The sequence below is a fragment of the Toxotes jaculatrix genome, chromosome 8, assembly GCF_017976425.1.
Source record: "Toxotes jaculatrix isolate fToxJac2 chromosome 8, fToxJac2.pri, whole genome shotgun sequence".
Lineage (NCBI taxonomy): Eukaryota > Metazoa > Chordata > Actinopteri > Toxotidae > Toxotes > Toxotes jaculatrix.
In genome coordinates this window covers 3,241,687-3,269,405 of record NC_054401.1, presented here as the reverse complement: position 1 = coordinate 3,269,405, position 27,719 = coordinate 3,241,687, and the positions used below count along the sequence as shown (strand labels likewise).

The following is a 27,719-nucleotide window of genomic DNA, read 5'->3' as shown; positions in this document are numbered from 1 at the left end:
CGAAGTGACACAAGTGATTTTAACATGAATACTTTATTTGCAAAATAAAAACAATCTAATGATATACATGATATACAGTCAGTAGTGTGTGTGTGTGTTTGTGTGTGTGTGTGTGCGCGCGGAGAACAGAGGCAAAAAGACTGGCAAAACTCTGCACTGTGCTCTCTGCAGCCCAAGCATTTACCATGCACAGCATGATATATACAGCCTATATAGTCAAATATGATCTTTTTAACTTTGAATGCAGACTCTCTCCTGAAATATGTTTTCTTTAACAATAAAGAAATTTGTGTGTGTCTTTTGGTCAGCCACTATGGATTTTATTTTTAATTGATAAAGCAGATTTATGATTTATGCATATATGGTGTATCATTGCTGATAGGCTACCTTTAGTGTTCTGTGTGTCCTAAACACATCACGTCTGGGATGATAGGAACTAGGGGTGTGTTCATTGATTCATAGATTAATCGTGACGCGCCACTTGACGATTCAGAATCGATTCATAAATGTTCAAAAATCGATTCTTTTAATAACGGAAAGAAAGTGCAGCGGTCGGAACGAAAAAAAGGTTGCGCGTGCCCAAAAACTGCACGGAGGGAAGCAAATCTGGGTGGCACAACAAGCCCCTTCCACAGACTAAGCCCCTCCCCCTTCAAAATAATGTAAGCATGGCGAAGCGGCCACCAGGCCCCCTGGGTCCCGGTGCCGCTCTGTACAGTAATGTCCAAGAGGCCACCAGGCCCCCTGGGTCCCGGGGGCCTCCTCCTTTGTCAACGAGGAGTCATATGATGATCATCCCATTGGCCAGCAGATTCGTTTCACAGATAACAAGAAAAGTAAGTTTGCTTTCAAAAAAACCCCAAAACAAATTATTGAAATCCTGATAGTTTCTGTGATTTAATTGCATTTATTCTCATTTAACAGCTGGAATTTCTGAGGAGGACAGCATGCTTTATAGATCTGTTGATGAGCTGCAGCTTCACTCAGGGGACTTAAACAACTTCCCCATGGTGGCTGACACCCAAACAGAACAATGCACACAGCCAACAATTATGGACAGGTTAATAGGTGATGCAACAGTGAGTACTCTGGTTGACAACACATATCCTCCAGGCACTCTCATGCTCCTCTCTCGGGCTGTGCGACACCCCCCCGAGCAGGCCCGAGAGCCTGTGCACTCTCATCTCAGTCAGGGTGCCGTCTATACATGCATATGCTTCTGGGGCGTGCTGGGAGATGGGGATGGCTCCCACACTCTCCATAAAGCCAGCCACAACCTTGCATCAGGGTGCCATTTATACATGCATATGCTGTGGAGGCATGATGGGAAATGGGGACGGCTCCCACACTCTCCATAAAGCCAGCAACAACCCTGAGTTAGGGTGCCGTCTGTACATGCATATGCTGGGAGATGGGCTTCGTTGGTAAAGAGGTTTATGTGTACGTGGGTAAAGAGGGTGTGCTTGAAGAACAGGGCAGTGGGTGTGCTTGTGTAACTGTTTATGAGTTTTTATTGAGAAATAACAGTTTTTCTACAGTTTTTGGACTCAATCGGTTTATTCTTTTACAAACTATTTCCCCAGCCTTGAAAAAAACCCGTTCAAACGGCACAGATGAGGCTGGGGTGTGTGTGTGTGTGTGTGTGTGTGTGTGTGTGTGTGTGTGTGTGTGTGTGTATTTATATGCAATGAATTTATATGTCTTATCTATGTCTAATGTTATTTAGGATTGTATATCTATATACCTATCTATATAACTCTTTATCTATATCTATCTAATTTATAAATTATCTATCTATTGCTCTATATACACTGATTCTCCAAAAATACTCTATCAACACTACTAATTCTCAAAACACTAAACAAATACAACAAACCGACCTACTCTGCAAAGAAAAATCCAAATGACCGCCACTACACAGAGCTATTCTATCTCTGAACACACTCGATCTCGCCACGTGATTCGTATGACGTCAGAAGCACTCACCTGCTTCAGACGTCAGTGACCAAACCACACCTCGGCACAGTGGTTCAATACAACTGCTTCGTGAGCTACCGCGCATGTGTCGGAGCCACGAGTGTTAGAGGACCATCATTAGGGACGACTCCCACACTCTTCCAAACTAGACACCACCCTGAGTCATGGTACCGTTTCTACATGCATATGCTGTGTTTTTTCCCACAGGATTCATCAGTTGTAACAAAAACACTGAGTATTACCAGCCTTATCCTTTAAATGCAAAGTTAAAGTCATCCCTGAAAATTCATATTACGAATACTACTTTCAGAGGACGAGCATGCACATAAAGAATGTCTAGTATTCTGAGACAAATTCTAATTAGCTGCAAATATTTCCCGGTAAACGTAATCAACTTGATTTATCTCATAAATGATCCAGAGCTGGTTAAAAAGCTGCCGTTACACTGCAGAGGATGAAACGACTGCTGGTTTGTTCTCGTTCCCCTTTACATTAGAGCAACGCCCTGCAAGATCTAATTCTCTTCGACGGTCTCATTGATCGTGTATCTTGAGCGACATTTCCTCGTTCCATTAAGCGAGACCTCAGGCAGAATTCCCTCACCACTTATTATTAGAATTTCATGTAAAGGTGAAGGCCATATCCTTCTACGCTGAGATCAATATGTCAGCTTCTCGTCTCGTCTAGTTGGATCGTTTCAGTAACCCAGCAGGTCATTACAAGGCAGAGAGCATGAGCACAGCAGCACAGAGACATGCTCTCAATCTTTGCTGAAGGATATAGTATCATCATGTTATAATAAATGGACTGTTGATATTGTCTTATGTCAAGGAGTTAATACAGGTAGTCAACTGTATTTTAAACGTGATCTGACAACAGACATGATAAGGAATCAAATGTGTGCAGGTGAAACACAATTTCCCCACAGGGGCTCATAAAACAACTCCCAGAGCTCGTCTTCCATTCTCTCCTTTTCTAGTAATCATTTAAAAAAAATTGATTGAACATAAACTAAACAGCCTGAAACAGAGTAAGCCGAAGCACAATGTACCAGCCGATGTGCACAATGACAAATACACACTTTTAGCAGTCAGTGCGTACACTGATAAAGCAGGAAAGCACAAGAGTCATGGTTATATGTGCTGCACTGAGCCCACTTTGTCCCACAGTTCATAATATCCTTCACTTTTTTTTACCTGTATGCACAGCGTGTGTGCATCAGGTCTCAACACAACTACATAAACGTGATCTACAATTTCTAGTTGTTTATTGTTTTAGTAATTTCATTTGCTATTCAAAGGCCTAATGTCTCCCCCAATCAACGCGTTATGCCTTAAAGGGTAAATCCACACTGAATCACACTGAGCAGAAAATGCTGCCTCTGCTCATTATGATCCTAAAACCGTGAGGAGCATCAGGCAAACACGCTGGAAGCATCCTTTCACTATCACCAGGCAACAAAAACAATTCTGTCCTTTCTTTAGCTCGTATAGTTTGTGACATTAACAAGTGTTTTTATAGGCAGAAGAAACAAAAACCCACTTACCGTTCATTTTAGTCACGATTCTCACTACTTCATGTGGTTTACTGAGGGTCTGTGATGGTGAAACAGGCCGGGCAGGTGAAAACACATCAAGTTCTCGACTTCTGTTATCATCAGTTTGGACAGAGGGGAAGCAGCCATGCTTTAAAAACACCAAGTGAACCACAGGAAAAAAATTTAAAATCAAAACCAGCTAGAACAATGTGTAAAAATGCACTGTGTTTGATCACTGCAGGAGTTCAGACCATGAGCATGTTGAATGTCTGGCCACACCCCAATCAGTGATGCCACAGCAGGTGTTTGGCTTTCACAGCTGCTAAAAATTACTGCCAGTGACATGAGTGACTGAGACCTGAACAGAGAGCAGCAGCAGCAGAAGCAGAAGTTCCCTGACCTGTGTGATTCTGTGCACACTGTGCTGCTATTTTAAAAAAAAAAAAAAAGTGATTCGCCTGCAGTTTTTTAATGGAGATTTGAAGTGTCCCACGATGGTCTGGAGATGTGACTGTAACGCTGTGACGAAGAACTTCACACTACACTGCACTTCTGCCCTGCTGGGCAAATACGGGGCCTGATCTATAAAATTTTGTCTCTTTCAACACACAAGATCTTTTAATAGTATACACATACATTCAAATGAGCTTGTTCTGCCAACTGTTCTTCACAGACGTTACCTGCATCTGTTAGAACACATTTAATAAGGTGTCTGGTATTTTACTGAGCCCACCATTAAAGTTCTGCACATATGCGCGGTGGAGTAATGCCATCTGTGGACCTGATAACATGACGCATCATGAACATTCACACCTGCTCCTGCTCCTTCACATCTGATGTGTTACAGAAAAGTGACATTTTCATAATCAACATTACACAGTGTTATAGTGATATTAGTAGTGTATTTGTGTAACACATACACACTGCTTTACAGTGAATGTTATGCAATTGGCAGTTTCTCCATATTTCCACACACTCATCTTAATTGTAGATGTAGATCACCACAGATTGGTTTTTATTGTATCAGGTCCTCTTTTTGTAAGACAGAGGTTTTCTGTTGTACATTTAGCACCATGACTCGTCCAGTTTAATAAAGGTTCATATCATATCAGTTCTTTATTGAAATTAAACACAATTTGTCAAATTTTACTCTTATGTGAAAGTTGGGTGAAGAAAATACAATTTCTTTAAAGAGGCAAGCAACAGGTAAAGGTATTACAGAACTCATCGACGTCCTCATCGATTACGTGTTAGGGAGATGTGATGTCGTCTGTCATGATGACCGGTGGGGATCAATGATCAGTGGGGATAAATCTCACGTTCTGTTTTATATTAACATACGTTTGGTGTAAATTATGTTTATTTTCTTGTTTTATACATAACATTTGTTAAATTTTACCCAGTCAAAAAAATAAATAAAATTAGATTTGATAAATTTTGACATCAAACTCTTTTCTTTTCTTGATGTACCTGCAGTCGTTTCCTTAGATGTAAGAAATGTTTGCTTTTGCTCGACCTCGGCACATTAACAGACGCCTTTATGGCTCACGAATATAGTGATGTGTAGGTTTGCTCAATGCAGGTGTGGCTTGAAAACGAGATGTTCATTTAAATGAGAATGATGACGGGGGATAACAGCACCATCTGCTGTGGACTGTTTGTCACTCCCACACAAGGTCTGGAGGCTGGAGGAGGAACTCATGTGAATAATGTGCTGTTTCGAAGCCAGCACAGAGCTGACACACTACACAACCTCCTCGGTTTCATTAGGAAATCAAAAATGGAGACTGGTAAAACAAAATTACAAAGGTTTTATTGCAGTGAGATGTGAGAACATGCTGTGCAGCGCTGTGCAATATTGCAAGTCAGAAAGTGAATTTTACAGACATCTGTATGAAGAGGTATATGTTGTACAGTTAAGGCAAAAAATATATGTATGACTGTGCTGATTGATTAGTACTTTAGTAGTTTAGTTTTAAACAAAAGCATATGAGAAACAGAAGAATAAAATACTGAGAGGAAATGTATCATTTCATATAAAACTGTTGAGCACCTTGTCTTGCGTTATGGCTAATTTACTGATAAATCTTTAGTTATAAACAGTCTCTAACCAGTTAAACATAAAAATAAAAAATGAATCAAGAAGAAGCTGAAACAATGACTTTGTTTTGTTTCTCCAATAAAAAAAAACAGCAGAAGTTGATGGATGCAACATACAAATGAGGTTGTACACAGAGTTTATGGTGATTAAAAATATGTTAGTATGGAATTATGTCAACAATTATGACTTCAAAAGATAAAGCTCCCTGCCCATTAGTCAGTGTCGCCTTGTGTTGACTCAGTCGGCCTTGTTCTTGATGCTGAGCAGCTGAGAGAAGCTCTGCAGAGCCCAGTACACCAGAGAGAGGGAGACAAAGGCCTGGACAAGACAGAGACAGAGAGACAGAGACAGAGAGAGAAAGAGAGAGAGCTGGTAATGGATTTTCATTTATTATTTTTTTTATATATCTAGCTGCAATTTAAGGGATACATTTTTTGATCTATAAAAATATTCAATACAAATTCTTAGACCCCATATAAGCATATTTATTAAGCATATTTAATTGTTTTGTTGAGCCCACAGCCTAAAAGTCCGGGTTTCATTTTACTAAGCAAATATTCACTTTGGAGAAGCTGGAACCAGAAACATTTTTAATTTAGTTTTTTTGCTTAAAAAAAAAAAGACTTAAATGATTAATCAATTTAAAAAATGTATGAATAATTTATGTCAATTGACTAAATGTTTTATCCCTAAATAGTGAAGTGCTAGAAAAATAACAGCTCAATTGTAAAACGCAACAAAATGGTTCAAAATGGTTTCAACTGAGTAAAAGAAAGCTGGAATGTCGTAGCATAAAAAAACAGACATGACAAAAAAAAAAAAAAGGAACAGGTATCATTTCCGATCACTGAACACAGAGGAAAACGCAGAGGGGGAATCTGTAATTGAAAGAAAACAGTGAGACCCCTCAGACCCAGTCAGTCTCAGGATGATGTAGAAAGTGGACTCAGAGGTTAAGGAGCAGGTCTTCTCCCCAGATGCTGTCACGATGGGGTCAAAGGGGTCACCGCCATGGGGGACCACGCTATTCGGAGAGAGGAACAGAAACAGCCCTCGCCTCCACCCCTCGCTGCTTTCTGGCCCATAAACTGCATCCTACATCGCAACTCAAGCCAAAACCAGACCGCTGTCCATCACAGGCAAAAAAGCCTGATGGGAAAAAAAGTAATGTTTCCTCCTGGACACGGCAGCTGTTTTCCTCTGAGAGCGAGAGACAGAGTGAGCGAGACACAGAGAGAGAAAGAGAGAAAGTACAACACACACCTCCTCTCTCTGCTTTTCTACCTGCTCTGAAAACAGCTGAGGGAGAATAAAAGCCTAACCACACATGAAACAAAGGAAAAGAAGGGATTTATCAAGGGTGTGAAGGGATTCAAAACACGTCCGGCCTCCTTTTTTTTTAGTGACCCTCATCCTTTAATTGCACATTTCCCTTTCACTGTTGGCACAGAGAGAATTACAGATTATCCCAATATAATGCATGTAGTTTCAAACTACCCTACAGTACATAAAGCAGGTTATATTAGTTCCACTTTGACAGCAACAAAATTAAAATGCTGATTAAATCATAAGCAAAAAATAATAATCAAATAGACTGTTAATACTTTTCTTAGCACTATTTTTAGTGAAATTCAAAATGCGTCGATTTTACTTGTAAACTGCTGTCTTAAATAAAATAAAGAATCTGAGTACTTCTTCCACCGCTGATTCAGAAGAAAACCTGTATGTAATAATTTCCTGATCCCACACCCACTTCAGAAGTATTAAAATATGTGTTACTGTTATGTAGTGATTTCGTCTCCCAATACTCTACGAACATACTTTTACTGTTTACTACTTTTACTTTTACTATTTATACACGCGTCAGAACAGTTCCACAAATTTGGCATATACGCATACTGTAGATACTTGATAAGTTAACCAGGACCCGGAAAATTTGGTGAATGAAAAACCTGAACAAAACAGAAACTAGGTAAAGGAAGTGTATTTTCTTAAACAAACCTGCATTGTTAAAAGATAAGAAAGCGACAGAAGATAAATACGAGCAAACTGACGGAGCTTTTTGAGACTGAATCGTTGTCTAAAATAAATAAACCAGGAGAAACTGAGGCTGTGGGAGAGTTTTTCCATTTCAAACTCAGTGTTTTTTGTCCTAACTTTTCCAACAGGTTTACTGGAGCTCGTGGGTAGTGTTGTACCTCACAGGAAAATCGGGAATAGAACCCAAATTAAAACTGTATTATCATTTAGTTTCCACTAAAACTTACTGGATGAAGTCGTTTCACAACCTGCTCGTCCTGGTTGAGTCCACTTAATACACTTTAAAGATGATGGCTACAAGTCTAAACTCCCTGAAGGAAAAACAGATGGAAGATTACAAATACATGAAGCTGCATTGTGTCCATCTCAGAGACGGATTGGGATCGAGAGTGGCGCGCTGGCTTGGCAGAACCTCACAAATCACATTTCACTCAAACAGACTGAGACATGACAGAGGTTTCTATCAAAGCCTTGCGTTGAGGGCACCTTCTTTTCAGTGTTCCCATTTCTCCTCGTTTGCCCCGCTACGCTCCATTTTAATGGACTCTGTAGGAAATCCATGTGGGACACATTACATGGGGGAAGGAAGCGGGTTTGATCATCTACAAATAAGCACTACGACCAGACAGCAAAGTATACCAAAGTATAGGTCTCAGCAAATCAGCTCGCACTCACTTTGTTTTGGGCAGAAGGTACTTTGTTAAGGTCAGTAATACAAAAAGCCACAAATGTGTGGGTTTTTTTTTTTTTTAGATTTTCTCTGCTTCTTTGTTGAGCTTTATTTAATCAGAGAAGACGAGGAAGCTGGTTTTCAGTACCAATCTGCTTTGGGTAAAAATGGTCGCACGTAGAGGTCGACTGAAGCAGCTGAGGTCGACAGCAAAGGCCTCACTCCAGAGCAAGTGTATCCATGTACCTTTTTTTTTTTTTTAAATCTCCTGAACAATGCATGCAACGCAGTTAGGAAGGGTTATGTTGATTTGTCCGTCCAACACTTTTGTCCCAAATGGCTTCTATATGTCAAAAACTGATCGTTTGTGCCGACATTCAAGGTCCTCAGAGGATGAAGCCTAATGACCATGGTCATCCCCTCACTTTTAATCACCCAAACAAACAGTAAACAGTAAAATGAAATACTCAGTGGTCTGGCCATTACCAGGCTATTGCTTTTTAATAAGAATGCTGTAATATTCAGTTGTCCTAAATAGGACATCTGAAGGTCTTGAGGTGTCCAAAAATGTTTGAACTAACCTGAAATGGACCCGTGGAAAAGCTACCAGAACCTGACATACATAACCACTCTAATACTTACATGCAGACATGAGACATGTTGCAGAAAAAAAAATCCTACCTGAGTCACCTGCCTGTGCTAAGAAGCTGCTTTAGAAAGCCAAATAGCTGCCACACTGTTTTAATACTTTTGCAGCCTGACATGAATTAAACTCTGGGGAAAATTCTCAAGACTTCAAACACGGTAAAAAAAAAAAAACAAAAAAAACAAACATGAAAATTGGCCATCTGCAGCTCAGACACAAAAAATATCTGTAATGAACCCTCAGAACAACAATGGTCAAACTCCACATTAAACAGAGCCATGTTGGGCGCTGTTGATGGATACGAAGCATCGAGCAGATATGTTAAACACCCCCGGGGTGTATTTTGTGCCCCTGCTGACTGTCTTTCAGCCTTCAGTTGGTTAACATGGCAGAGCCTCGCTGTTCTCCAACGCGGCGGCGCTCGCGATCGAAATGAAAACAAGGCAGAATGGCTGCTGTCAGGCGTGTGATGTATGACCTGTAATGGGATGTTTCCAGAGCTCCCGCTCCATATGGCTGCCTACAGTCCACCAGAGCTGGCCCGAACTGCATCGGAAAATAATTCTGAGCTTTGTGTTTTAACCTGGCAGCCGCGTACAGCTGAGTGTACTGCTCACTTATCTGTAAGTGAGTGACTGGAATTGTTGCACAACAATGAAGCACTAAGTAGCACAACCTGTAGTTTCACTGTTTGGAGTTTCTTTTATTGTTTAATTTGAAAAAAAAATCTGAAGTTTAAATAAATAAAAAAGGACAGTTAAAGGGATCAAAGAACATGACATACATGTGCATGTACATACACAAACATATGCTGCGCGCAAAGTCTATACAGTCACAAGAACTACACTTTAAATCCTCTTACAGATGAAATGCAGAAATACACACACACACACACACAGGTGCACTATCACACACATCACATGCAAGACAGACAGTTTTTCAGACACACAGTCCTACACAAGTACGCCTTCACGGTACCTTCACCTCGCACAGAAACATGTGCACCCTCACACACGCAGACACACAAAGAGGACTTCCTGTCTGTTCATTATGAGCAGATATACAGTCTCTGTGCTTGGGTTGTTTGAGCAGACTCAGGAAGGATACGCCGAGCAGGTTAACGTCCCACAAGAGAGTCAGTTTAGTGCCTGCTCTGTAGCACAGCCATGAGAAATATCGCCGTCACACTCCCACGCACACACACACACACAAACACACAAACTTGTACTTCTGTCTTTGTGAGGACACTCATTGACATAATTCATTCCCTAGCCCCTTACCCTAGCCTTAACCATCACAACTAAATGCCTCACCCCAACCCTGACCCGAAAACCAGGTTTTGAAGGCGTGTCAGAAAGTGAGGATCGGCCAAGATGTCCTCACTTTCCCAAAATGTCCTCACTCAGTAAGATCTATGACTCAAACTGGTCCTGAAAGTACAAGTACAAAACACGTGAAACAGCCGCTGCTGAACGGTGAAAGTGTAGCAGAACTTGCAGTGGTCTGATTTTATTCCAATTTAGAATGATACAGGTGTTCAGAGGTTTTCTTTTTCACATCTGGTATTTGTACTCATTTACCATGTGTTTGCTCGAAGGTCACATGTAAGGTCAGAGCGACTCATCCAGACCATTACGCCTCATTGAAAACATAAGACAAATCCCCGAGAGTAACCATTTTCATATCTGTTCAATTCACTTCAGACCTCAGCAGCTTGGCACCACTTCAGCCTCAATAAGAAAAGTCTTCACCTCATCATTAACCACATATCCCTGGGTGGCTGCACTGACGGAGCTGGACCTGTTGGTAAAGAGCACGCTAGTCGGCGGAAATTTAGAAGGCAGGGTAGTGGGCATGATCCCAAAACACAAAGGGGGCGGAGAGGATGGGGGTGGGGGGGGGGGGGGGTTACATTTACTTTTATCAAATCAAGCCCCTGTTTGTATTTTCATGGAGCAAAGAAAAGACGTCTGGGTCCGTGGGGGATTAGTTAAATGGGATTTCTCAGCGAAATAGTACAGACGAATGAGTCTCCCAGGGCCTGTAAGAGGTGTATCTTTACCCTGACTCCTTTCATCCATCCAGGGATATTTATAAAAACATTCCTACTGTAGAGTTTAAAGCCAACTGTTCTTGAAGCCATTCTGTGTTCCTGCCACATGTGTGGCATTCTGGGTAGGAAGGTCCAAAGAGGCAGTAATCAGCGTTGCCCATTTGGAGTAATGCAACACAAATGGTACAGCTGTAATCAGCTCAACAAAGAGAAAAATGTCCCATCTCTGCCAGCTTGGTCCAAGGTGTTAGCACAGCAAACATACGAAATGAAGATCTACGGCCCAATTTAAGTTTATTTGACTAAGACACTGAAATGCAGAATCTAAAACAGGATCGGATCAACTCATTAAAGAACAAAAATTTGCTTCAAAGGTTAGGCTGAGATGGCAAACAAAAAGGCCACGAGGCAACAAAAGGACACTTGCCAAAAAGAAATTGAGCAGCTAAACTTGCTGCTTCAAAAAAGCAAAATATCTCTGTTCCAAGAGTCAGGCCAGGACCTCGGTGAGGAGTAAATCTGTCACCTTAAAGAGCAGCTCCAAAGAGACAACACAGAGTGTGTGGATGCCTTTGCGAGGGAAGGCACAGCTTTGGAGAGGGAGAAAGGTCTTGAGCAGTCAGGTAGAATATAAGGTTCACAGCATAAAACCAACCAGAGCAAAGCAGAAAGAACATGAGGCAGTATGAGGATGATAACTCAAGAGTCCATACTATTGCTCCACAAATAAAAAACGTATAAAACGTATAAAATATAAAACTTCTCTGCTAAGGAACAGTTAAAGCTCTCCAAGAGTCAAAGGATCCTCTGTCAACTCATATATCATAAATAAGAAAGGATCCTGTTACAGATCATTGAGTTTTCAGACGCCTGTGCACCTAAAACTCAAACAACAGAAACAAGGTCTTTGACATTCAGGTATACAGCGCCAAAAGGTCTCAGCATGGTCTCCATTCTAACCTTCACAACATCTCCTCTGCAGCTGTGTGAGCACTGCCTGCAACAATTATTATGTACACACTCGTCCATGCAGGAGTTGCCAGTGCACTTCAGTACTGTAGAGGTGGAAAAATCAACAGCAAGCACATCAAAAGGCTGTAGCTGAGGAAGAAAGCAGGAACAGCCGCATAGTTTCATTGTCAAAACTCTTCTGGTAGCTGCGTGCCGCTGTTGGAAGGGAAACGTGTGAAAGTATGTTTGCTATCCGACTGTCGGCGTGTTTTGGAAGGAGGTGGAAGAGAAAGCTATTGGGTCGAGGGCAGCAAAGAGCAATCAATCATTAACAAGAAGATGTCCATGAAACTTTGAGAGCCACGCGCCGTCCCCACATGCTAGCCAAGATTACGTCACTGTGAAGTTTTACAGATGCACGATCGAGTCTGTGGAGCCTGGCACAAGCACCAGGCAGCGGGCCTTAAAATGTGGTTTAGGATGCGTTTTAAAAGGCGAAGAAGACCAAACAAAAGTTCAACATCAAGGTCCAAAAAGAAAAAGAACAGCATCAGTGCAGATACTGACCTTATTCAGGGGACTGGGGGGGCGTGACCAATCCAGCTCCTAATAAAACCATGATTCTGCTTTTAAAATGGACACTATTTATATAAGGTAGAGCTTTTCAATTTGCCTCCTACTCACACAGTCGCATACACGTTCACACACAAACGACAGGAGCCATGCACAGAGCTTTAATGCGTGTGTCACCTTTGTGGCTGGACAGCAGGGATTAAGATTATTTTTATATTGTGTGACAGTGGCTACTCCCAATTTTGCAACCTTAGATCTGAAGTCTGTCCAAACTTGTAGCCCCCCCGTGGCTCACAAATCCCGGCAGCGGGAGACATTTTCCAGCTCACGTCTGGCAAGATACTGTAGCTTGAACTATTGTGAAAAAGGACCATGAAGAATTTAATTTTACTACAATATCAGACGTGTGATTGTTAGCCAGTAAGCCAATGAGCGCGGTGGAGAGAGAGAGAGAGAGATTAATAAACTGAGTGGAGAGTGATGAAAGCTCGCACTGGAATAAAGATTGCTAAATTAATATGCTAAGCCTTCATTCAGCACTCCACTGATAGATTTTACAGTAAAAATCTTTGACTTATTTATATTTGATCTTTATGAAAGTCTTTTATCATATGTAATGTTTTGAATTTGTGAGCAGACGTCTCTGGAAATTGGCGTAATAATTCTGTGAAATCAGCTTTATGTGCATTTTAGAAGACGGAGAAATAATGCTGTAAGAAAAAAGTAGCAGAGCAGCTATCGTCAGGTTCAATCAGGTTCACATGTTGGCTCCGAGGCTGTATCATAAACTGGATGACTGTTGTGTTTCACCCATGAATTAAAGCACAAATAGGAAGACAAATTCAAAAGAAAGTCAACGCTGGCCACAGAAACTAACCCCACAAAAGCCAAACTAAATACTGCTAGAAAACCCCCAAAGGGCCAATTGCTGTTAGATTTCCATAGCTTTACCTGGCAAGTGGTTTGACAACATAAACCAAGCGGTTACTCTTTGACGGGCACGATCCCCTGCACATTGAGTGATAATATTTCACACTGTGTACGGTCGACCACCCCGCTGTTTACTCCAACGGAACAGTCCTACCCAGCACTTCTCTGTCAAATCCCTCCATTTTCTCCATGGGAGGAGATTTCCTTTCCTTTCCATTCCTGCGAGCTCTCAGATGATGTCATGCTCGCAGAGTTTCCACAGCTCCAAACAGTCCTGTTAACCTCAGCCCTGCTTCTTGCTACCACGCATTCCTGCTTCAAAAAAAGGCCGCTAACCTCCCGCACCTGAGATGTGGAGAGTGGAAACGACGCTCTCAGATAATGGCGACCTCTCACCGTTTGCTGTCTTATCTGCCCGCTCATGGCTGGGATGCCGGGAAAGAGTGGGTGGGATTAGCAATTATTACGGACAAGTCAGGTGATGTGTTGAAGATAAAGTGACTTTGTGGCGAGACTGGGCCTTTGTGTTTGACATGAACTTCATAATATTGTTCTGACCTCCTCTTTTGACCATAGAGCATTTGTCTTTCCCTTCAGAGTCTGACAGACAGGGGCTCTTGTGAGATTGGAAAACACTATCAGCACAGAGATGAAAAGATGGAAAATCCAGTGGGGTTTAAAAACAATTTAGATGGCTTCTTTTTATATTTTGGATTCAAATGGATTACGTAGATTTAGATTTGCTTCTCAAGTGTCAGTCGTGCATGAGCTAATGTACCACTTCTTAAACTTTCTTTTATTACAAGGAAACATCTCAGTCATATTTTAGATGCTGAATGCTAAAAAACTTCGTGGGCTTTTTATTATTCTATTTGGGTGACTTTTACTTCATCACTATAAAAAAGTCAAACTGACAGAATCAATTGGAAAAAACAACAGGATGCCAAATAAAGTTTTTTTTTTTTCTGTTGGATTGAAACCCAGTAAGTTAATTCTCAAATGCTTTCTACAACAGCCAGCAGGAATCACGGAGAAGCTCTCGCCGAGGACAGGTGTATTTTTATGAGCTCTCCTCTTAAATTACTGTGACTTCACCTGCAGCTTGTGGCTGTTTTTCTTTTTCTCAGAGAATAGCTGCTTAATTACTCTTGGATACACAGCGCCTGCGTTCTGCTTCGCAGCGTGTTTCCCCGTGCCTTCAGGCAAAACCAGGGGCCCACACACCAATACAACCATGTGTTACATCACTACGGTGCAAACTCCACAAGTGCCCCCCTGATACTCAGCACACAGAAATATTGTACATGTGGACACACAAGCAGACGGGGTTTGACCAAATAACACCAGACATTATAACGCAATCACGTACAACAGTCCTGCAATCAAAACAATCTCCGCGAGGCTTGTGAGATAAATCATTGTTGTCAGAAAGTTGCCGACTTAAATAAATGCTGTGACAAAGGTTTCTATTATTTTGTCAACTCCACATTTATAAAGCTGAAAATCCTTCAGGGCTTTTAGGTCACGTAATCTGAGAGCCCTTCTGAGGATCCTCGTGATAAAACATCTTGCAGACCTGAAACGTTTCGTTTAATTGGCAGAAAATGAATCATTAAATATTTTGATAACCGATTAACTGTGTAGGTCACTTTACAAGCAGAAAGCCTTTGCTGCTATTTTTTCTCTCTGTAAACTGAATATCTTTGGGTGTTGGACTGTTGGTCAGACAACAGTGCAGAAACTGCAATGAGCCTTTTTTTTTTTTTTTTTTTTAGTATTTTGTGACATTTAACAGACCACAGTGAAACTAGTGATTAGCTGCAGCCCCGATCATGTCTGCTCAGTACTCTAGCACCATCCTATAAAAGAAGCTCAGTGTGGCTAAAAGGAGCATATTAGCATCGTCTGCAGGCCAGAAGGCTAAAAATCAAAGGTGAAACTAGGTTCTGGTTCTGGTTAAACGAGCTGACTCGACTGAAGCTAAAACTGCTTTCAGGTACAAGCTGTGACTTGGCCAGTAGCCAACAGCTGCCAAACAATGTCATATTGATTAGTATAATACATTTACTGCAGTCCTTAGTCTCACTGGACAGAGGCAGCTGTACTTTATGTAAAATTAAGTTGCTATGAAAGCCTGAAAAGTTGTTCGCTGTAGTGATAAAGTTGCCAAACTAGTAACCGAGCATGTATCACCACCACTTTTGCTAAACACTCAGCTATTATTTGCGATTAAATCTGATGTAAGTGCTAATTGAAGCCCAGAACTGCAGTAATTAAGGAACAGAAATCACTAACAGGCTCATTTTTCAACTGTAAAACATCTCGCACAGAACAAACTCTGGGCATTTTTTAATAACCTAAGTTCCTGATTAAGAAATTTTATGTCTGGCTAATGTATGATCGTCAGATCTTCTAACTTTTTAATATCAGTCTCAGAACTGAATCTCTCACATAAACCCGGTATCGGCTGGGCTCTCTTTGTGTGCATCCTTTTCCCCATGGTGGCTGGAGGTTACAAACACTTCCATACTAACATATTGGCTGACAGTAAACACACACACACAAACACAACTCCTCTTGCACAGACAGCTATAACCTCACGCAACCCGCCTCCCGCTCCACCAGCCGTGCTCATTCACACACGGTTACCAGCCTCGTCTCGTCTGCAGCAGCGAGGCCTTCATGTGAGCGGCACAGACATGGGTTTGGGCGGGCGAGTAGGCGGCTGGGAGCGAGAGGCAGCCCTGGTTTACAGGTCAAGCCTGCAGCTTTACAAGGGAAATCTCCAGAGCCACTATAAATACCACTGTGAGCTTTAAGGGTGCAGTATATCACACCACTGGGTTTGAAGGACCACAAACCGACCTAGTTTTTGTAGTTTTTTTTGTAGTACTCCCCTTTTCCCAACTGTACGGTCGCATGAGCCTGAATACAATTAAACGTGAATTTCCCCTCCTCCATTTCGAGTGACTGTTAATTGATTGGCCCGACTTCAAAACACGCCTCCCCTCTGCAACAAAGAGCTGGCCGTTCACCTCACGCGTCAGAGCCGTATATCATTAAAGTACCTTAAAGTCTGGGGGTGGTTTCACGTTTTTTCCCTTTGCTGTAGTTCTGAACAAAGGGCACAAATATGTCAGGAACCATTTCAAGTCAATTGTGAGGATTTTCAATGAGCCCCACCTGCAAGCAAGACATTTATTCAGCTCAGTCTGATGTACTGCGACTTGAAATGAGGCCTAATGACTCGCTTAAGGAAACGGCTGCATAAAACTTACAGTGCTGTCAAAGTGACACAGCCGTGCAGCATGTGCAGCATAAATCAAGACCTTTTTTTGCTCTGAAGTTGATTGGATATGCGCTCCATTTTAGACACGGCTTTAAAAAATTATAATTCATTCAATTTTATTCCATTTTATGGTGAGAAAAAGAAAAGGACGAAAAGCCTCGAGTTGTCTTTTGAACACCTGAGCAGCGCAGATGTGGAGTCAGAGGACAATAAAAGCAGCGATTCAGCGCTCACGTGCAAATCTCATCAGCCAGCACTAGTTAGCGGCAGACGGCACTAATTGGTTCCAGAAGTGTTGCTCTCGTTCACACACTGGCTGAGATGGCAAGCGGCGAGGGCGGGCAAAAAGGGGGGAGAAAAAAAAAGAGGCAGGGAACGTAATGAGAGGTCAGCCGCCATCTACAGTTGGGCTGCCAGAGCCAGAGAGGCACGCCAATTTTATGGTCAATTGGGCAACGCATCTGGACTCATAGATCACAGAGCCGGGGGGCTGGACTTAGCACCCAGCTCGCGCATATTTCACACACACAAAACAGACCACACAACACACACACAATCACAGGCGAAAGGCTACACACGGAATCATATTATGATTCTTGTACAGATGGCTCCCATCCAGCTTTAATATCAGAATTCACATTTTCCCCCAGACAGAAGATTTCATAATGCAAAGATGTCAGTGTGTTATACAGTACACTGTACACTGTCATTGTCAAATTATTCTTCATATTTCAATCTGTTTCCAGTACTTGTTTAATTATTTTTCCACAGTTACCAAGATGTGGAATTATTTTTTCAGTGTGTTCCCAGAATGTGTTGTGACTAGACAAAAGACATACATTTAGTAATGGGCCCAACATGCACATGCGCTCTGCGTGCATTCTGCACTACGAGCAACTACGAGCCGGCTAATTAGGCCTTGTTGTGGGTTGACTTTGTGTTTAAACTGCTATAAAATATGAGGACAGTTTCAGTGTCGCACATACTGTGCAGCGTTCTGGCCACAAACTGATTCTCTGTTTCGCGCTCCACAATATTTTAATGGAGGATGGCAGACGGCAGGCCAAACTCAGCATGAACCCAAATGAACAAACAATTTCCACAGTATGTCATTATGCCAGAATAAAATATTGCTGCTTTGAAAGAGCATTCAAAGGTTTTCATGTCCTGATGTCAGTTTAGGACTATATTTAGAAACATAAAAATCTTGTAAAAGAGATTCAGTCAAAATAATTGTTGGACAGCACATGGTACAATTTGAATCTTGAGAAATTAATGAAGATCGTGTGATATAATTAAAAGCTCCAGCACAACTACTAAAATCCTTGAGGTGAGATTGTTTTTAAGCTCAAGAATGAACTCTGAACCTCAGCAAACGGGACATGAAGTGCTCGGGAAGAATTAGAAACGAGAACATCTACAATTTCCTGACATCTGAGCAGACTCAGCGTGTGCTGATGAAGATCATGTGCTGTGATCAAGAGCCCTAAAACAGCTACTACATGATGGATTACCGTTCCACCAAATCCTGAACGCTGTCTGGGATTATTAGGGCTTTGTAGAAGGATGATTTGTCCAAAACGTTTAAGTGAGTCAGATACGTGACCACGTTGTTGTATCCATTTTAACTATCAAGTTGCTGAAGCACCACCTGTAGGAAAAGCACCATCACATTCTGCTTATATCTGGACTCTGTGACTACATCAGGAACTTTGCTTTTTGTTTTAGCTGGCAACCATCAGTATCTGCAGCTGAAATAACAACTCTGCTGCAGCTAATTAACGTTAATTCCATGAGTTGGCCAAACTACAAAATTAAACTTTGGCTGTTGTCTGGTACATTTGGTCTCTGTAGACCAGTGTCTGTTGTATTTATACTCAGTCAGAGATGGTTTCCTTGAGAAAAGACACCACTTTGTGACATTTTGATATTTGAAAAACTAGAGAACAGACAATCATTTGGTGGTTCAAGGACACACACAAAAGAGTGGTGAGTCTTTTCCCAGGTAAAACATCGACCTGATCACATCACTTTCAGACTGGGAGGTAGAAGCTAAGTGGGTCGTTGTCAGACATAAACAATAACTGGCATTATATTAACTGTATATTAGTACCAGTATCATATTGTTTTAAGCTCATCACCCAAAAAGCTCTGCATCAGGTCCTCCAGGATTTGAGCCTGTGAAATAGTTTGTCCTCCTGGTCTGTGAAGCTAAAGTTAGCTCAGGCTGCTACAGCTGTCAACACTTCCTTAAAGGGGAGTTCCATCGACTTTACAAATCAAAGTCTGTTCATAGGTCTTGGGAAGTACCACTGCATATCCGAAAAAGTTGCGTAAAGCCTTTTGTGGCTCCGGAGGGAGCTGCGCGAAGACTGATAAACACTTCTATAACACAAAATCGGTCTTTTGGTCTGTAGATGAGCTGCACCGCTATCATGACACTTGACACAAATTGCATTGTAATGCTCTGCAGGTTGTCTTACCTCTGTGGGTACAGCCAGTGAAGGCAGCAGGGGCTTCATGTAGCTGTACCTCTGCATGGTCACCATGACGACACAGCGTAGCATCTCCCAGACAGCCGCCGATGGCCTGCACACAGGGACACATCAGTGAATAACACAACGCTGGGGCTCAGTGACATTTCAGCTTGACATCTTCACCTCACCGACCTCCTGGTCTTCACGTCAAATTCTGATGCGATATGTTACAAGAATAATTGAGTTTTAAATGGGAGAAGCTTCAATTTCCAGAGCTGATTGAGTTCAAATAGGTTTGACCCCCGAGGAGAGTCCAGGTCTATTAGTGTTACATGGTAGAAACCGTATATGAAAGGATACGCTGAAGTGACTTTAGCCTCATTCAGATGGGACAAAGTTGTTTTAATATGACCTGCATCTGGTTTTTTATACTTTTACAGTTTTTATTAAATGCTTATTTCAAAAGCAAATCTCTGAGTTTCATCAGAACAGATCAATCCATTATCGAACATGTTGATTCGTTGTCTGTTGACTGACTGATCATTTCTGCAGTATTAGCAGAGTCATGTTTTTCATCTTTCCTATCTTATTCACCATCTTGCAACCCTCAGATTTATCTTGTGCCCCTTTGAAGGGGGTGCTTTTCTCTAAACTCTGCCCGCTTCAACATTTTTCCACTGTCCAATCCAACATGCAAATGCTTCAAATGCCTCTACAGAAATAAATAAATAAGTAAATAAATAAATAAATAAATGTCCGTACTTTACCTCTGGTCAACGATGAATCCCAGGGAGGTGAGAGTGAGCAGGATGTAGCTGGTCATCCCCAGAATGGTTAACTGCGACAGGATCTAGGACGGAGATGCATTTGCATGGCAAGAAAAATGCGGTTGGGGAAAAAATACATTAGAATTTAAACCTTAAATCAATATCATGGCTGGTTAAGTTACGATCACAGGAGACCTTACTGGGAGAGCAGTCATAAACCGCAGGGCTGTTCGACTGTTTACTTGACAATGCCAACCAAAACATGTCTGACCTTCAGAATAAGTGTACTGGCACATACAGTATCCTGCAGCAAATGCACACTGCCTCTTACTTTACACTGACATGCCTAGTTTACATAGACGCTCTAATCATCCCAGATGGGTCTTGACGGGGGACTTGACCACAGTGGAAGAGACTGCAGTTTGAATCCCCAACCGGAGCCAAAACAACCAACATCGGAGCAAAAATCCCATGCAGATTCTCTCTGACCTTTTCCGAACTATGTGGGACGCACACACAAACGCACTCACGCAAACACACAAAGTACAGAACGTGATGTACGGTCTAATGTGTGTTCTCTAACCTACGGCCTTGGCTGAGGGCGGCAGCTGGAAGCCCGGTGTCTCCTGAGGATGCCGTGGGCTGTCAGCTTAGGTTTATATTTCTCTGACACTCAATACAGAACCTAACAGCCAAATCTCACTGCTCCCATACCGTACAGACCCAGAAGGCCATATATAGAAAACATAAAATCAGCCCATCAACAGGATGCAATATAACACTATTTATTTATGTTTATCCAAGACTTGTAATCCATAGGCCCACATAAGAACTATATTATCTGAGCCCTCACATGGGAACACATGGGATGATATGATTACGTTTTCAGTGAATCAAACAGGGGGGGATTTTGGGCTCGATCCATCTATCAGACTGAGGGAAGTAAACTCACTCCAGACTGTCAGAGTTTATTAAAGCAGAGTGATCATTGCATTAGAGTTCAGAGGCTATAGATACAGTTATTTTTAGTAAGAGGTGTAATGACTGGAGAATTATTTTGGTATCAAAGGTTATGTGAACTTATCTGTGTTTAATAACCCAAGGGGCTCAGCAGACCAGGCAGGCTTGGTCACATGTTTTTTTTTTTTTTTTTTTTTGGACTATCGATCACCCTGGGGGCACGCAACCGAGACGCTACGCTCGAGAGAAAATCCTCTGCACATCCCGCAGTGTGGTCAGGTGCAGTCACATGTACAGGACTTTTTAAAGACACGGACGGGGAAACGCTTTGTGCTTTTTTTTTTTTCACTGTGCTAATTTTTAATGTGATCAGCTGTCAAACTGAAATAATAGCAGCAGTGGACAGAAATGAAAGTTAACATCTGGTGGCAGCGCTGTGCTGTGAGCAGCGGTCTGATTGTGTTATTCCTTTGTCCCCTGAGATGAAGCAGATTAACTCATTACTCAGGCCATTCTCGCAGCCGTTGTTATGATGGAGTTAATGAAGGCTCGCCGGACAGAGTAACCACTGAGAAAATGCTGTACACCAGTACCTCCACCATTACACAGATAATACACATCATCTTTAAATTGCAACTCATACCATATATAGATCCTCAAGTCTAAACTCTGCATCAAAACACTTATGCAGAGTTGTTCTGAGATGAGAAGTCTTGACTTGGTTGATTTCCCACTCTGCCTCTAATAGTAACTGTTTAGGAAACCTATAATAAAAACGTACATGCTGGCCTGCTGATGATGTAATTGAAGAGTAGCTTCACTTGTTTGAAATAACCATGTTTTCATGGCTTCGAATTAACGCAAAGCCCATAAATTGTCCGGCAGTGTATCATCAATTGTCAAGCTAAATAAGTGGCTAGCGAACATGTGGGTATAAATATATAACAGTGACATGATTTATTGTTGGGCCAGAGTGCTCACTTTGTTATTTTCCCTCCAAGTCCTGATTGCTGCATCCTGAAGGCTATTTGGGTTGGGAAATGGTTGACTCGACAATTAAGGCGTTTGTGTTCACTACTGGACCACCAGCTGGTGTTTCATTTGAAGAGAGGGAGGGGAGCCCTCGACCCTGGAGGGGAGGTGTGTGTGAGTGTGTGTGTGTGAGGTTGGGGGGAGGGGGGGCGACCACAACTGAAGGAGCACCATGAAGGTAGCGATCACAAAAAAGACAGGCCATTTTATTTGGGAGTTTGAAGGGGCTGGGCGTGACAGCACTTTTTGGCTAACCAAAACTATGCCTAGGGAAAAACGCCTTCCAAAGATAACTGCTGAGGAGACCTGCTTCTTTTTTTTTTTTTTTTACTGGAGGAGGAGGAAGGGGGTCCTTTGGCTCGTCGAGTGGAAAATAATAGACAAAGGTTGTTCTAAAGAGGAATGCCGATCAGTCATTCTGTCATGATGTTAGACAGAGCTAGTCTTTTCCTGCTGGCTAAGTAGAGGACTCTGCTCGACCATGGACCAGCCACAACAAACTGCATAATTGAGTGAAATAATGTTGGCAAACAAACACGCAGCACTCAGTCTTAAATTAAGAACCCTGGACCACCTTGTCATACTTTATATGAGGGATTACAGTAGCGTAAACATAACAGTAGTCAGCGTGTGACCAGAGTTCAGTCACCAGCTTCGGTCGCAGAGGGCTGAAAGGTCTGACTGAAAAATGAAATTGAGAAACTGAATGTCTGTTCTTCTCCTACACTCATGTTTACAGTTCTCCTAATGAGACAAATACGTACCATCTTATTTTCAAACAAATCGTGGTACGTCCGCAGCACCAGCAGGAAGTGTATGACCACATAGACTTGTAAAGGCAGAGACCAGCTGGGCTCATGAGGCACCTCCTTTCCGGTAACCTGCACAAGGAAAATAAAACATGTTTAATTCCCCAGCTCCTAATCTTTTTTTTAAGTAGAGTAATTTTCTGGACAGATTCTCACACCAGACGACATGCCTTGTTAAAATAACAGACAGCAGCAAACGATTCAGGTGTAACTTCGTATTTATGGCTACATGTTCAGAAATTTTACAGATTTTCATTTTTCAGTGAAGTGAGAAGCTTGTAACTTGTCACGTGTAAATACCTATGGAGAGCAATGTGTTTGTGTATTACACCAGCCTTAAAAGCCATAAACAACAACTTCATGATAAACATTTAAACACAGTGAAATAAAAACACACAGTGTTCAACTTCTAATTCTGTCTCCCTTTGTTAAGTGTTCACTCATCTCCTGGCACAAGTTGAATATACTGTACGTCAAAAAATCATTTTTGAGTGTTAACATGTTAACGTGTCTTAACAGGGGGTAGACAAAGGAAATAACAGAAGCACTCACACTGATTCAGAGTGAGCGCTGGGGCTGTTAAAAGGAAAAAGGCTAAATTTAACAAATAAAATCATGGAGAAAAACCCTGTCAGCCAAACACGTTTGTGCCAAAATAGGATCAAATTTGTCTTATGGCCTTTCTCACTTTTCAAATCCTCCTGTTTATTTTCTTTGTAACATAAAGGCTTTTTGTTATTTCAGTCTCCCACACGCTGAATTTCAAAACTGATGAAAATTAGCTTGTTGTGTTCCATCGGCAAAGTCATCCAGGATTTATTGGGTGTAGTGGTTTCCCCCAAACACTGAGGAACATATGAGTCCTTCTGTAAGAATTCCCTGAGTCATTTGACCTGTTTTTGTCTGCCTTTGCATCCAAACGATAAGTGATTAGGCCTGAGGGCTTTATGTTGAAACTGGCGTCCTCTTTTGGGAACGAAGTGCAAAAGAACTGGCCAATCACAGATGCCTGTCTCTCATTCAGGGGGTTTCCCAGGATCCTGAGGAACCAAACCACCACATGTGGGTTCCCCCCGCATCCCATTCCCGACCCTGTAGGTATTCCAGCCCGCTGCTCTGCTTAGTCTCAGAGAGCTGAAACACGTTCAACCCTCTCTCCTCCTTCCTTCACTCCCCTCTCTCTTTCCTTCCTTTATTTCCCTCACCGGCAGATATCAATGAGCAGACGTCTACACGAAGCCTTTCAAGATATTTCGGTTAAATTCCAGCTCTGTCCATGTTTAGAATCACCCCGCTGGGTTTAAGGGGCCAATTTAATCGTAAAGGCAAAGAAGGCAAAGGGGAGTTTTTTTTTTTTTTTAAGTGTGAAGCATGAGGGAACTAAATATGTGACACCATCAGCGTTATTTCAAAGCTAACCGCCGGGCCATTTAACTCGAGCCTGTATTTCTTTCTGCGTGCGTGCGCGTGCACAGACACACACACGCACACACAAATTTACACTCAACTGCATGCAGTTTTAATCCCGCAGACTGCATTTAAAGCCGGTGAAAATGAACTTATTGTGTTCTGTCTACAAAGGCTTTACAGCCTTTTATTTGATGTGGCCGTTCCTTGTAAAACTTGTAGAATATGTGAATCCTTCAATAAGGAATGCTCTGAGTCATCTAGGCCTGTGTTTTGAGTGTGTCAGATGATGGGTAATGAAGCCCAAGAGCATTACTGAATGATGGAAACAAAGGATTGTTTTACAAACCTTGGGATTGTCTTTGTGGTCGCCGAGCCGAGATTTACCAGGCTTCCAACTTGGACCGTTGATGAAAGTTAACAATTTGTCGCTGATGGCGTTGTAAGTGTTGGACCTTCTCCACAAATACAAATAGTAATGTAACTAAAAGAGAAGCAAACCTGCAAGTTAAACATCAATATACAATAAAACGCTACATTTAAATCATCAGTGTTAACAAAGCAACAGCCCTGATAATTAATCCTGAGCACAAACGTCTCTGCTTTCATTGGGCAGGACATCGCTCATGCCGTGCTCTGCCAATACTGAGGGCAACAAAAATAATCATAACATCCACCGCCTTGGCATTTCATTTTATTGGCCTCCTTCACCTCAGCTGGGCAGTTTGTTTAGAGTGGAGTAATAATGTTATGGTTACAAAATGGCCACTCAGCCATCGAGGGAAACATGAGCTCACCTCTCATCTACTGAAGGTGTTTACACTTGGATGGAGGTGAGCTGCTCGGCTGGTGGTAGCCACACCAACGACAGAAGCATAGGACTAACCTGAACATAGAGGATTTCAAATGTGTTGATGGGGAAAACCAGGCCATACACCACTTTATCTGTCTCTGGAGCAAAGGTACCTGGAGAGGACATGTGCAGTTTTACCATAGTTTATTTGCAAAACCTTAACCTTGTATCTATTAACTTTATTGAACACTTGGGGGCATTGCAAAGAGCTGTGAGCACATCAATGACAATGACTTTGCAAAAAAGTTGCCAAACTTTTGGAAAGGTGCAAACTCAAAACTAATGAATAAAATATAAGACTTGGTCTTTAGCAGGATTAAGAACATTGGGATCACAGCGTCTGGGATCAACCTTTTAAAACTGTTTGCAGCCACAGAGAGAAAAAAAAATGTCCCAAGGGACTTCTGGGTAATATAAACCTCAAAATTTAATCAGTTACCTCTCACTGACGCGTGATGCAAAATTGCTGAGTCCAGTAAAAAGGCTACAGGCAGCTAGAGTTTATAGAGTCACTGTTTCCCTTCATTTTGATGTAATAAATGGTGATACCACGACTTTTGGTTTCCATTCAATACCATGTAATGACAGGGCAGGCATCACAGACACCACTACAGATACTATGTGAGGACCAAAAACAGTAAACTAATATTAAACCTCTCATAGTCTTAAATGTTATGCATTCAACACTTTATGTGCAAAACATCATAAAGTGTGTGGTTATATGTCTGAACAGTCTGGGTCTACTGCAACACTCCAAACTGTACAGCACCACCACTTTGACCCATTTATTTGATTTAGCGGTTAACGGACGTAAATGAAGAGTGTGTGTAGCACCATTGTTTGCATTTAGTATTGACTGACTCCTGCTGCCTGACGCACGTATCACGGTGCAGATCAATTTGGTACTGATCCAACCATCACAACTTCACTGATTTGCTGCCATGCAGAGAAGACCGTCACATGTTAATGCTCACGCTGATCCCTGAAGCTGATAAAATTACCAGTAACTAAATAGAGGCATTGAAAATAAAAAATAGAAGCAAATTCCCGATTTTTCTTACCAAATAATCTGTCCCATATGATCAGAATTCCCCCGTAGTTCTTGTCAATGCAATAAAGGTTCCTCCCTGTTGAGATAATTCTCAGTGAGGTTACCACAGAAATGATTTGAATTCTAAAGAAACCCCACAACCTTGGACCGAAATGCCCCCTTTCGTTCCATCATCTCCGTGGAATGTTTTCCCACGTAGGAGTGGTCAACGTGCCAACAAAGAAACAGACTGGGCAAAATTAAAAATAACCACACATGACCTTTTTTAGACATGACCAATTATCGACATCTCAGTCTTTATCAAATGTTTGATGTTGCTTTTCATGGGCACGGTGATATACCAGCTCAGCCATGGAAACCCTCTCAGTACAACATTATGAAATAAGAAGATTAGATTGTCACTTTCATGTATAAAACATAACTTATCTCACCGTGATGAACTCTGTGGTGTTTTGGGGTGTTGAAGACCCACTCCAAAGGTCCAAGATCCTGGATCAACTGAAGGAAATAATGGTCAGACAGCCAAACTTTAAAGTAATGATCTGTCACATTTTCGGGTAGGTGGTTCAAGCTTTTATATTTTCTGTTCTGCACACCTGACACCTGGCAAATCTAACTGCTAAAAGATGTAAGTCACCGAAGCTAATAATCTGACAATCACACAAATGCTAAAGTACATTACTGTGGTGAGCAACATTCATTACCTTATTTTATTTTACCGATTTACATTTAGCAAGAGTTAAATTTAAAAAAAGAGCAATATTTATTGACTAACAGCTACAGCAGAGGGAATGGGGAAAAGTGCTAAGACTGGAAATGTTAACACTTCTGATAACGGTTAAACCCGTTAACACACAGAGAAAACATGCACATGTAGTTCAGTATAAACAACATGCGGCTGAATGCATCATGAGCACATTCTCTGCATAAAACTAACTCTGTAGGATATCAAACAGATGCATCAGTGAGTCATTAAAGATTTAGAGAGGTCACACTGGGCATATTTCACACAGCTCAAGTTTCTCTTTTGGTTGTGACTCTGAGATATTTTGATGTTTCTCATCAATATGACCTCTTAATCTGGAGAAATGTGCACGGCTAGACAGAGTTTCTCAGTGATTCATTATTTCCATGTAATGGCTGCATCTGGCAGCCGAGCGTGAGAGTTTTATCTTGAATGAAAAGGGGTCTCCACCACTTCAGCGCGGCTCTGAGGCTGCAGCAAAACGTGTGCCAATAAATTACATGACATCAAAAAAAAAAGCCCATAAAGGAGGCATAAATTACATCCCCTCAGAAAATTGTGACTATTATAACTGCTTTCACTAATAGTGCACTAAAAGATGGAAGGCGTTCCAAATCCATTCATTCCCTCTAACGATCGTGGGGATTGTAAAAGTGATACTCCCAGTCACTTTAAAGGCAAACAGAGTGGTCATGCTTCTGTTTGGAATATTTCATAAAATCTCATTATTTTTTATTGAATACAGGTTCCACTGCAACGCTGAGTCTACAAAGGCTCGGCTTAGCAGACAGATTCGTACTGGAACAGGGAGAAAGATAACTTTTTTTTTTCTCAGTCAGATTAAATCTGCA

The 27,719-nt window shown here is 41.7% G+C and overlaps 1 protein-coding gene across 1 annotated transcript in view; it reads right to left on the bottom strand.

Moving 5' to 3' along the window:
- Positions 1 to 5,310: 5,310 nt before the first annotated feature.
- agmo (alkylglycerol monooxygenase) overlaps positions 5,311 to 27,719 on the bottom strand; it is a 38,065-nt gene continuing 15,656 nt past the window's right edge. Inside the window, exons 6-13 of the mRNA XM_041043373.1 lie at positions 26,555 to 26,621; positions 26,134 to 26,199; positions 25,106 to 25,185; positions 24,569 to 24,703; positions 22,768 to 22,884; positions 20,012 to 20,094; positions 19,251 to 19,356; positions 5,311 to 5,933 (exon numbers count right to left, since the gene is read on the bottom strand). Of these exons, the coding sequence (XP_040899307.1) occupies positions 5,853 to 5,933; positions 19,251 to 19,356; positions 20,012 to 20,094; positions 22,768 to 22,884; positions 24,569 to 24,703; positions 25,106 to 25,185; positions 26,134 to 26,199; positions 26,555 to 26,621 (735 nt within the window). The 3' untranslated portion in view covers positions 5,311 to 5,852. The remainder of the gene's footprint in view (positions 5,934 to 19,250; positions 19,357 to 20,011; positions 20,095 to 22,767; positions 22,885 to 24,568; positions 24,704 to 25,105; positions 25,186 to 26,133; positions 26,200 to 26,554; positions 26,622 to 27,719) is intronic.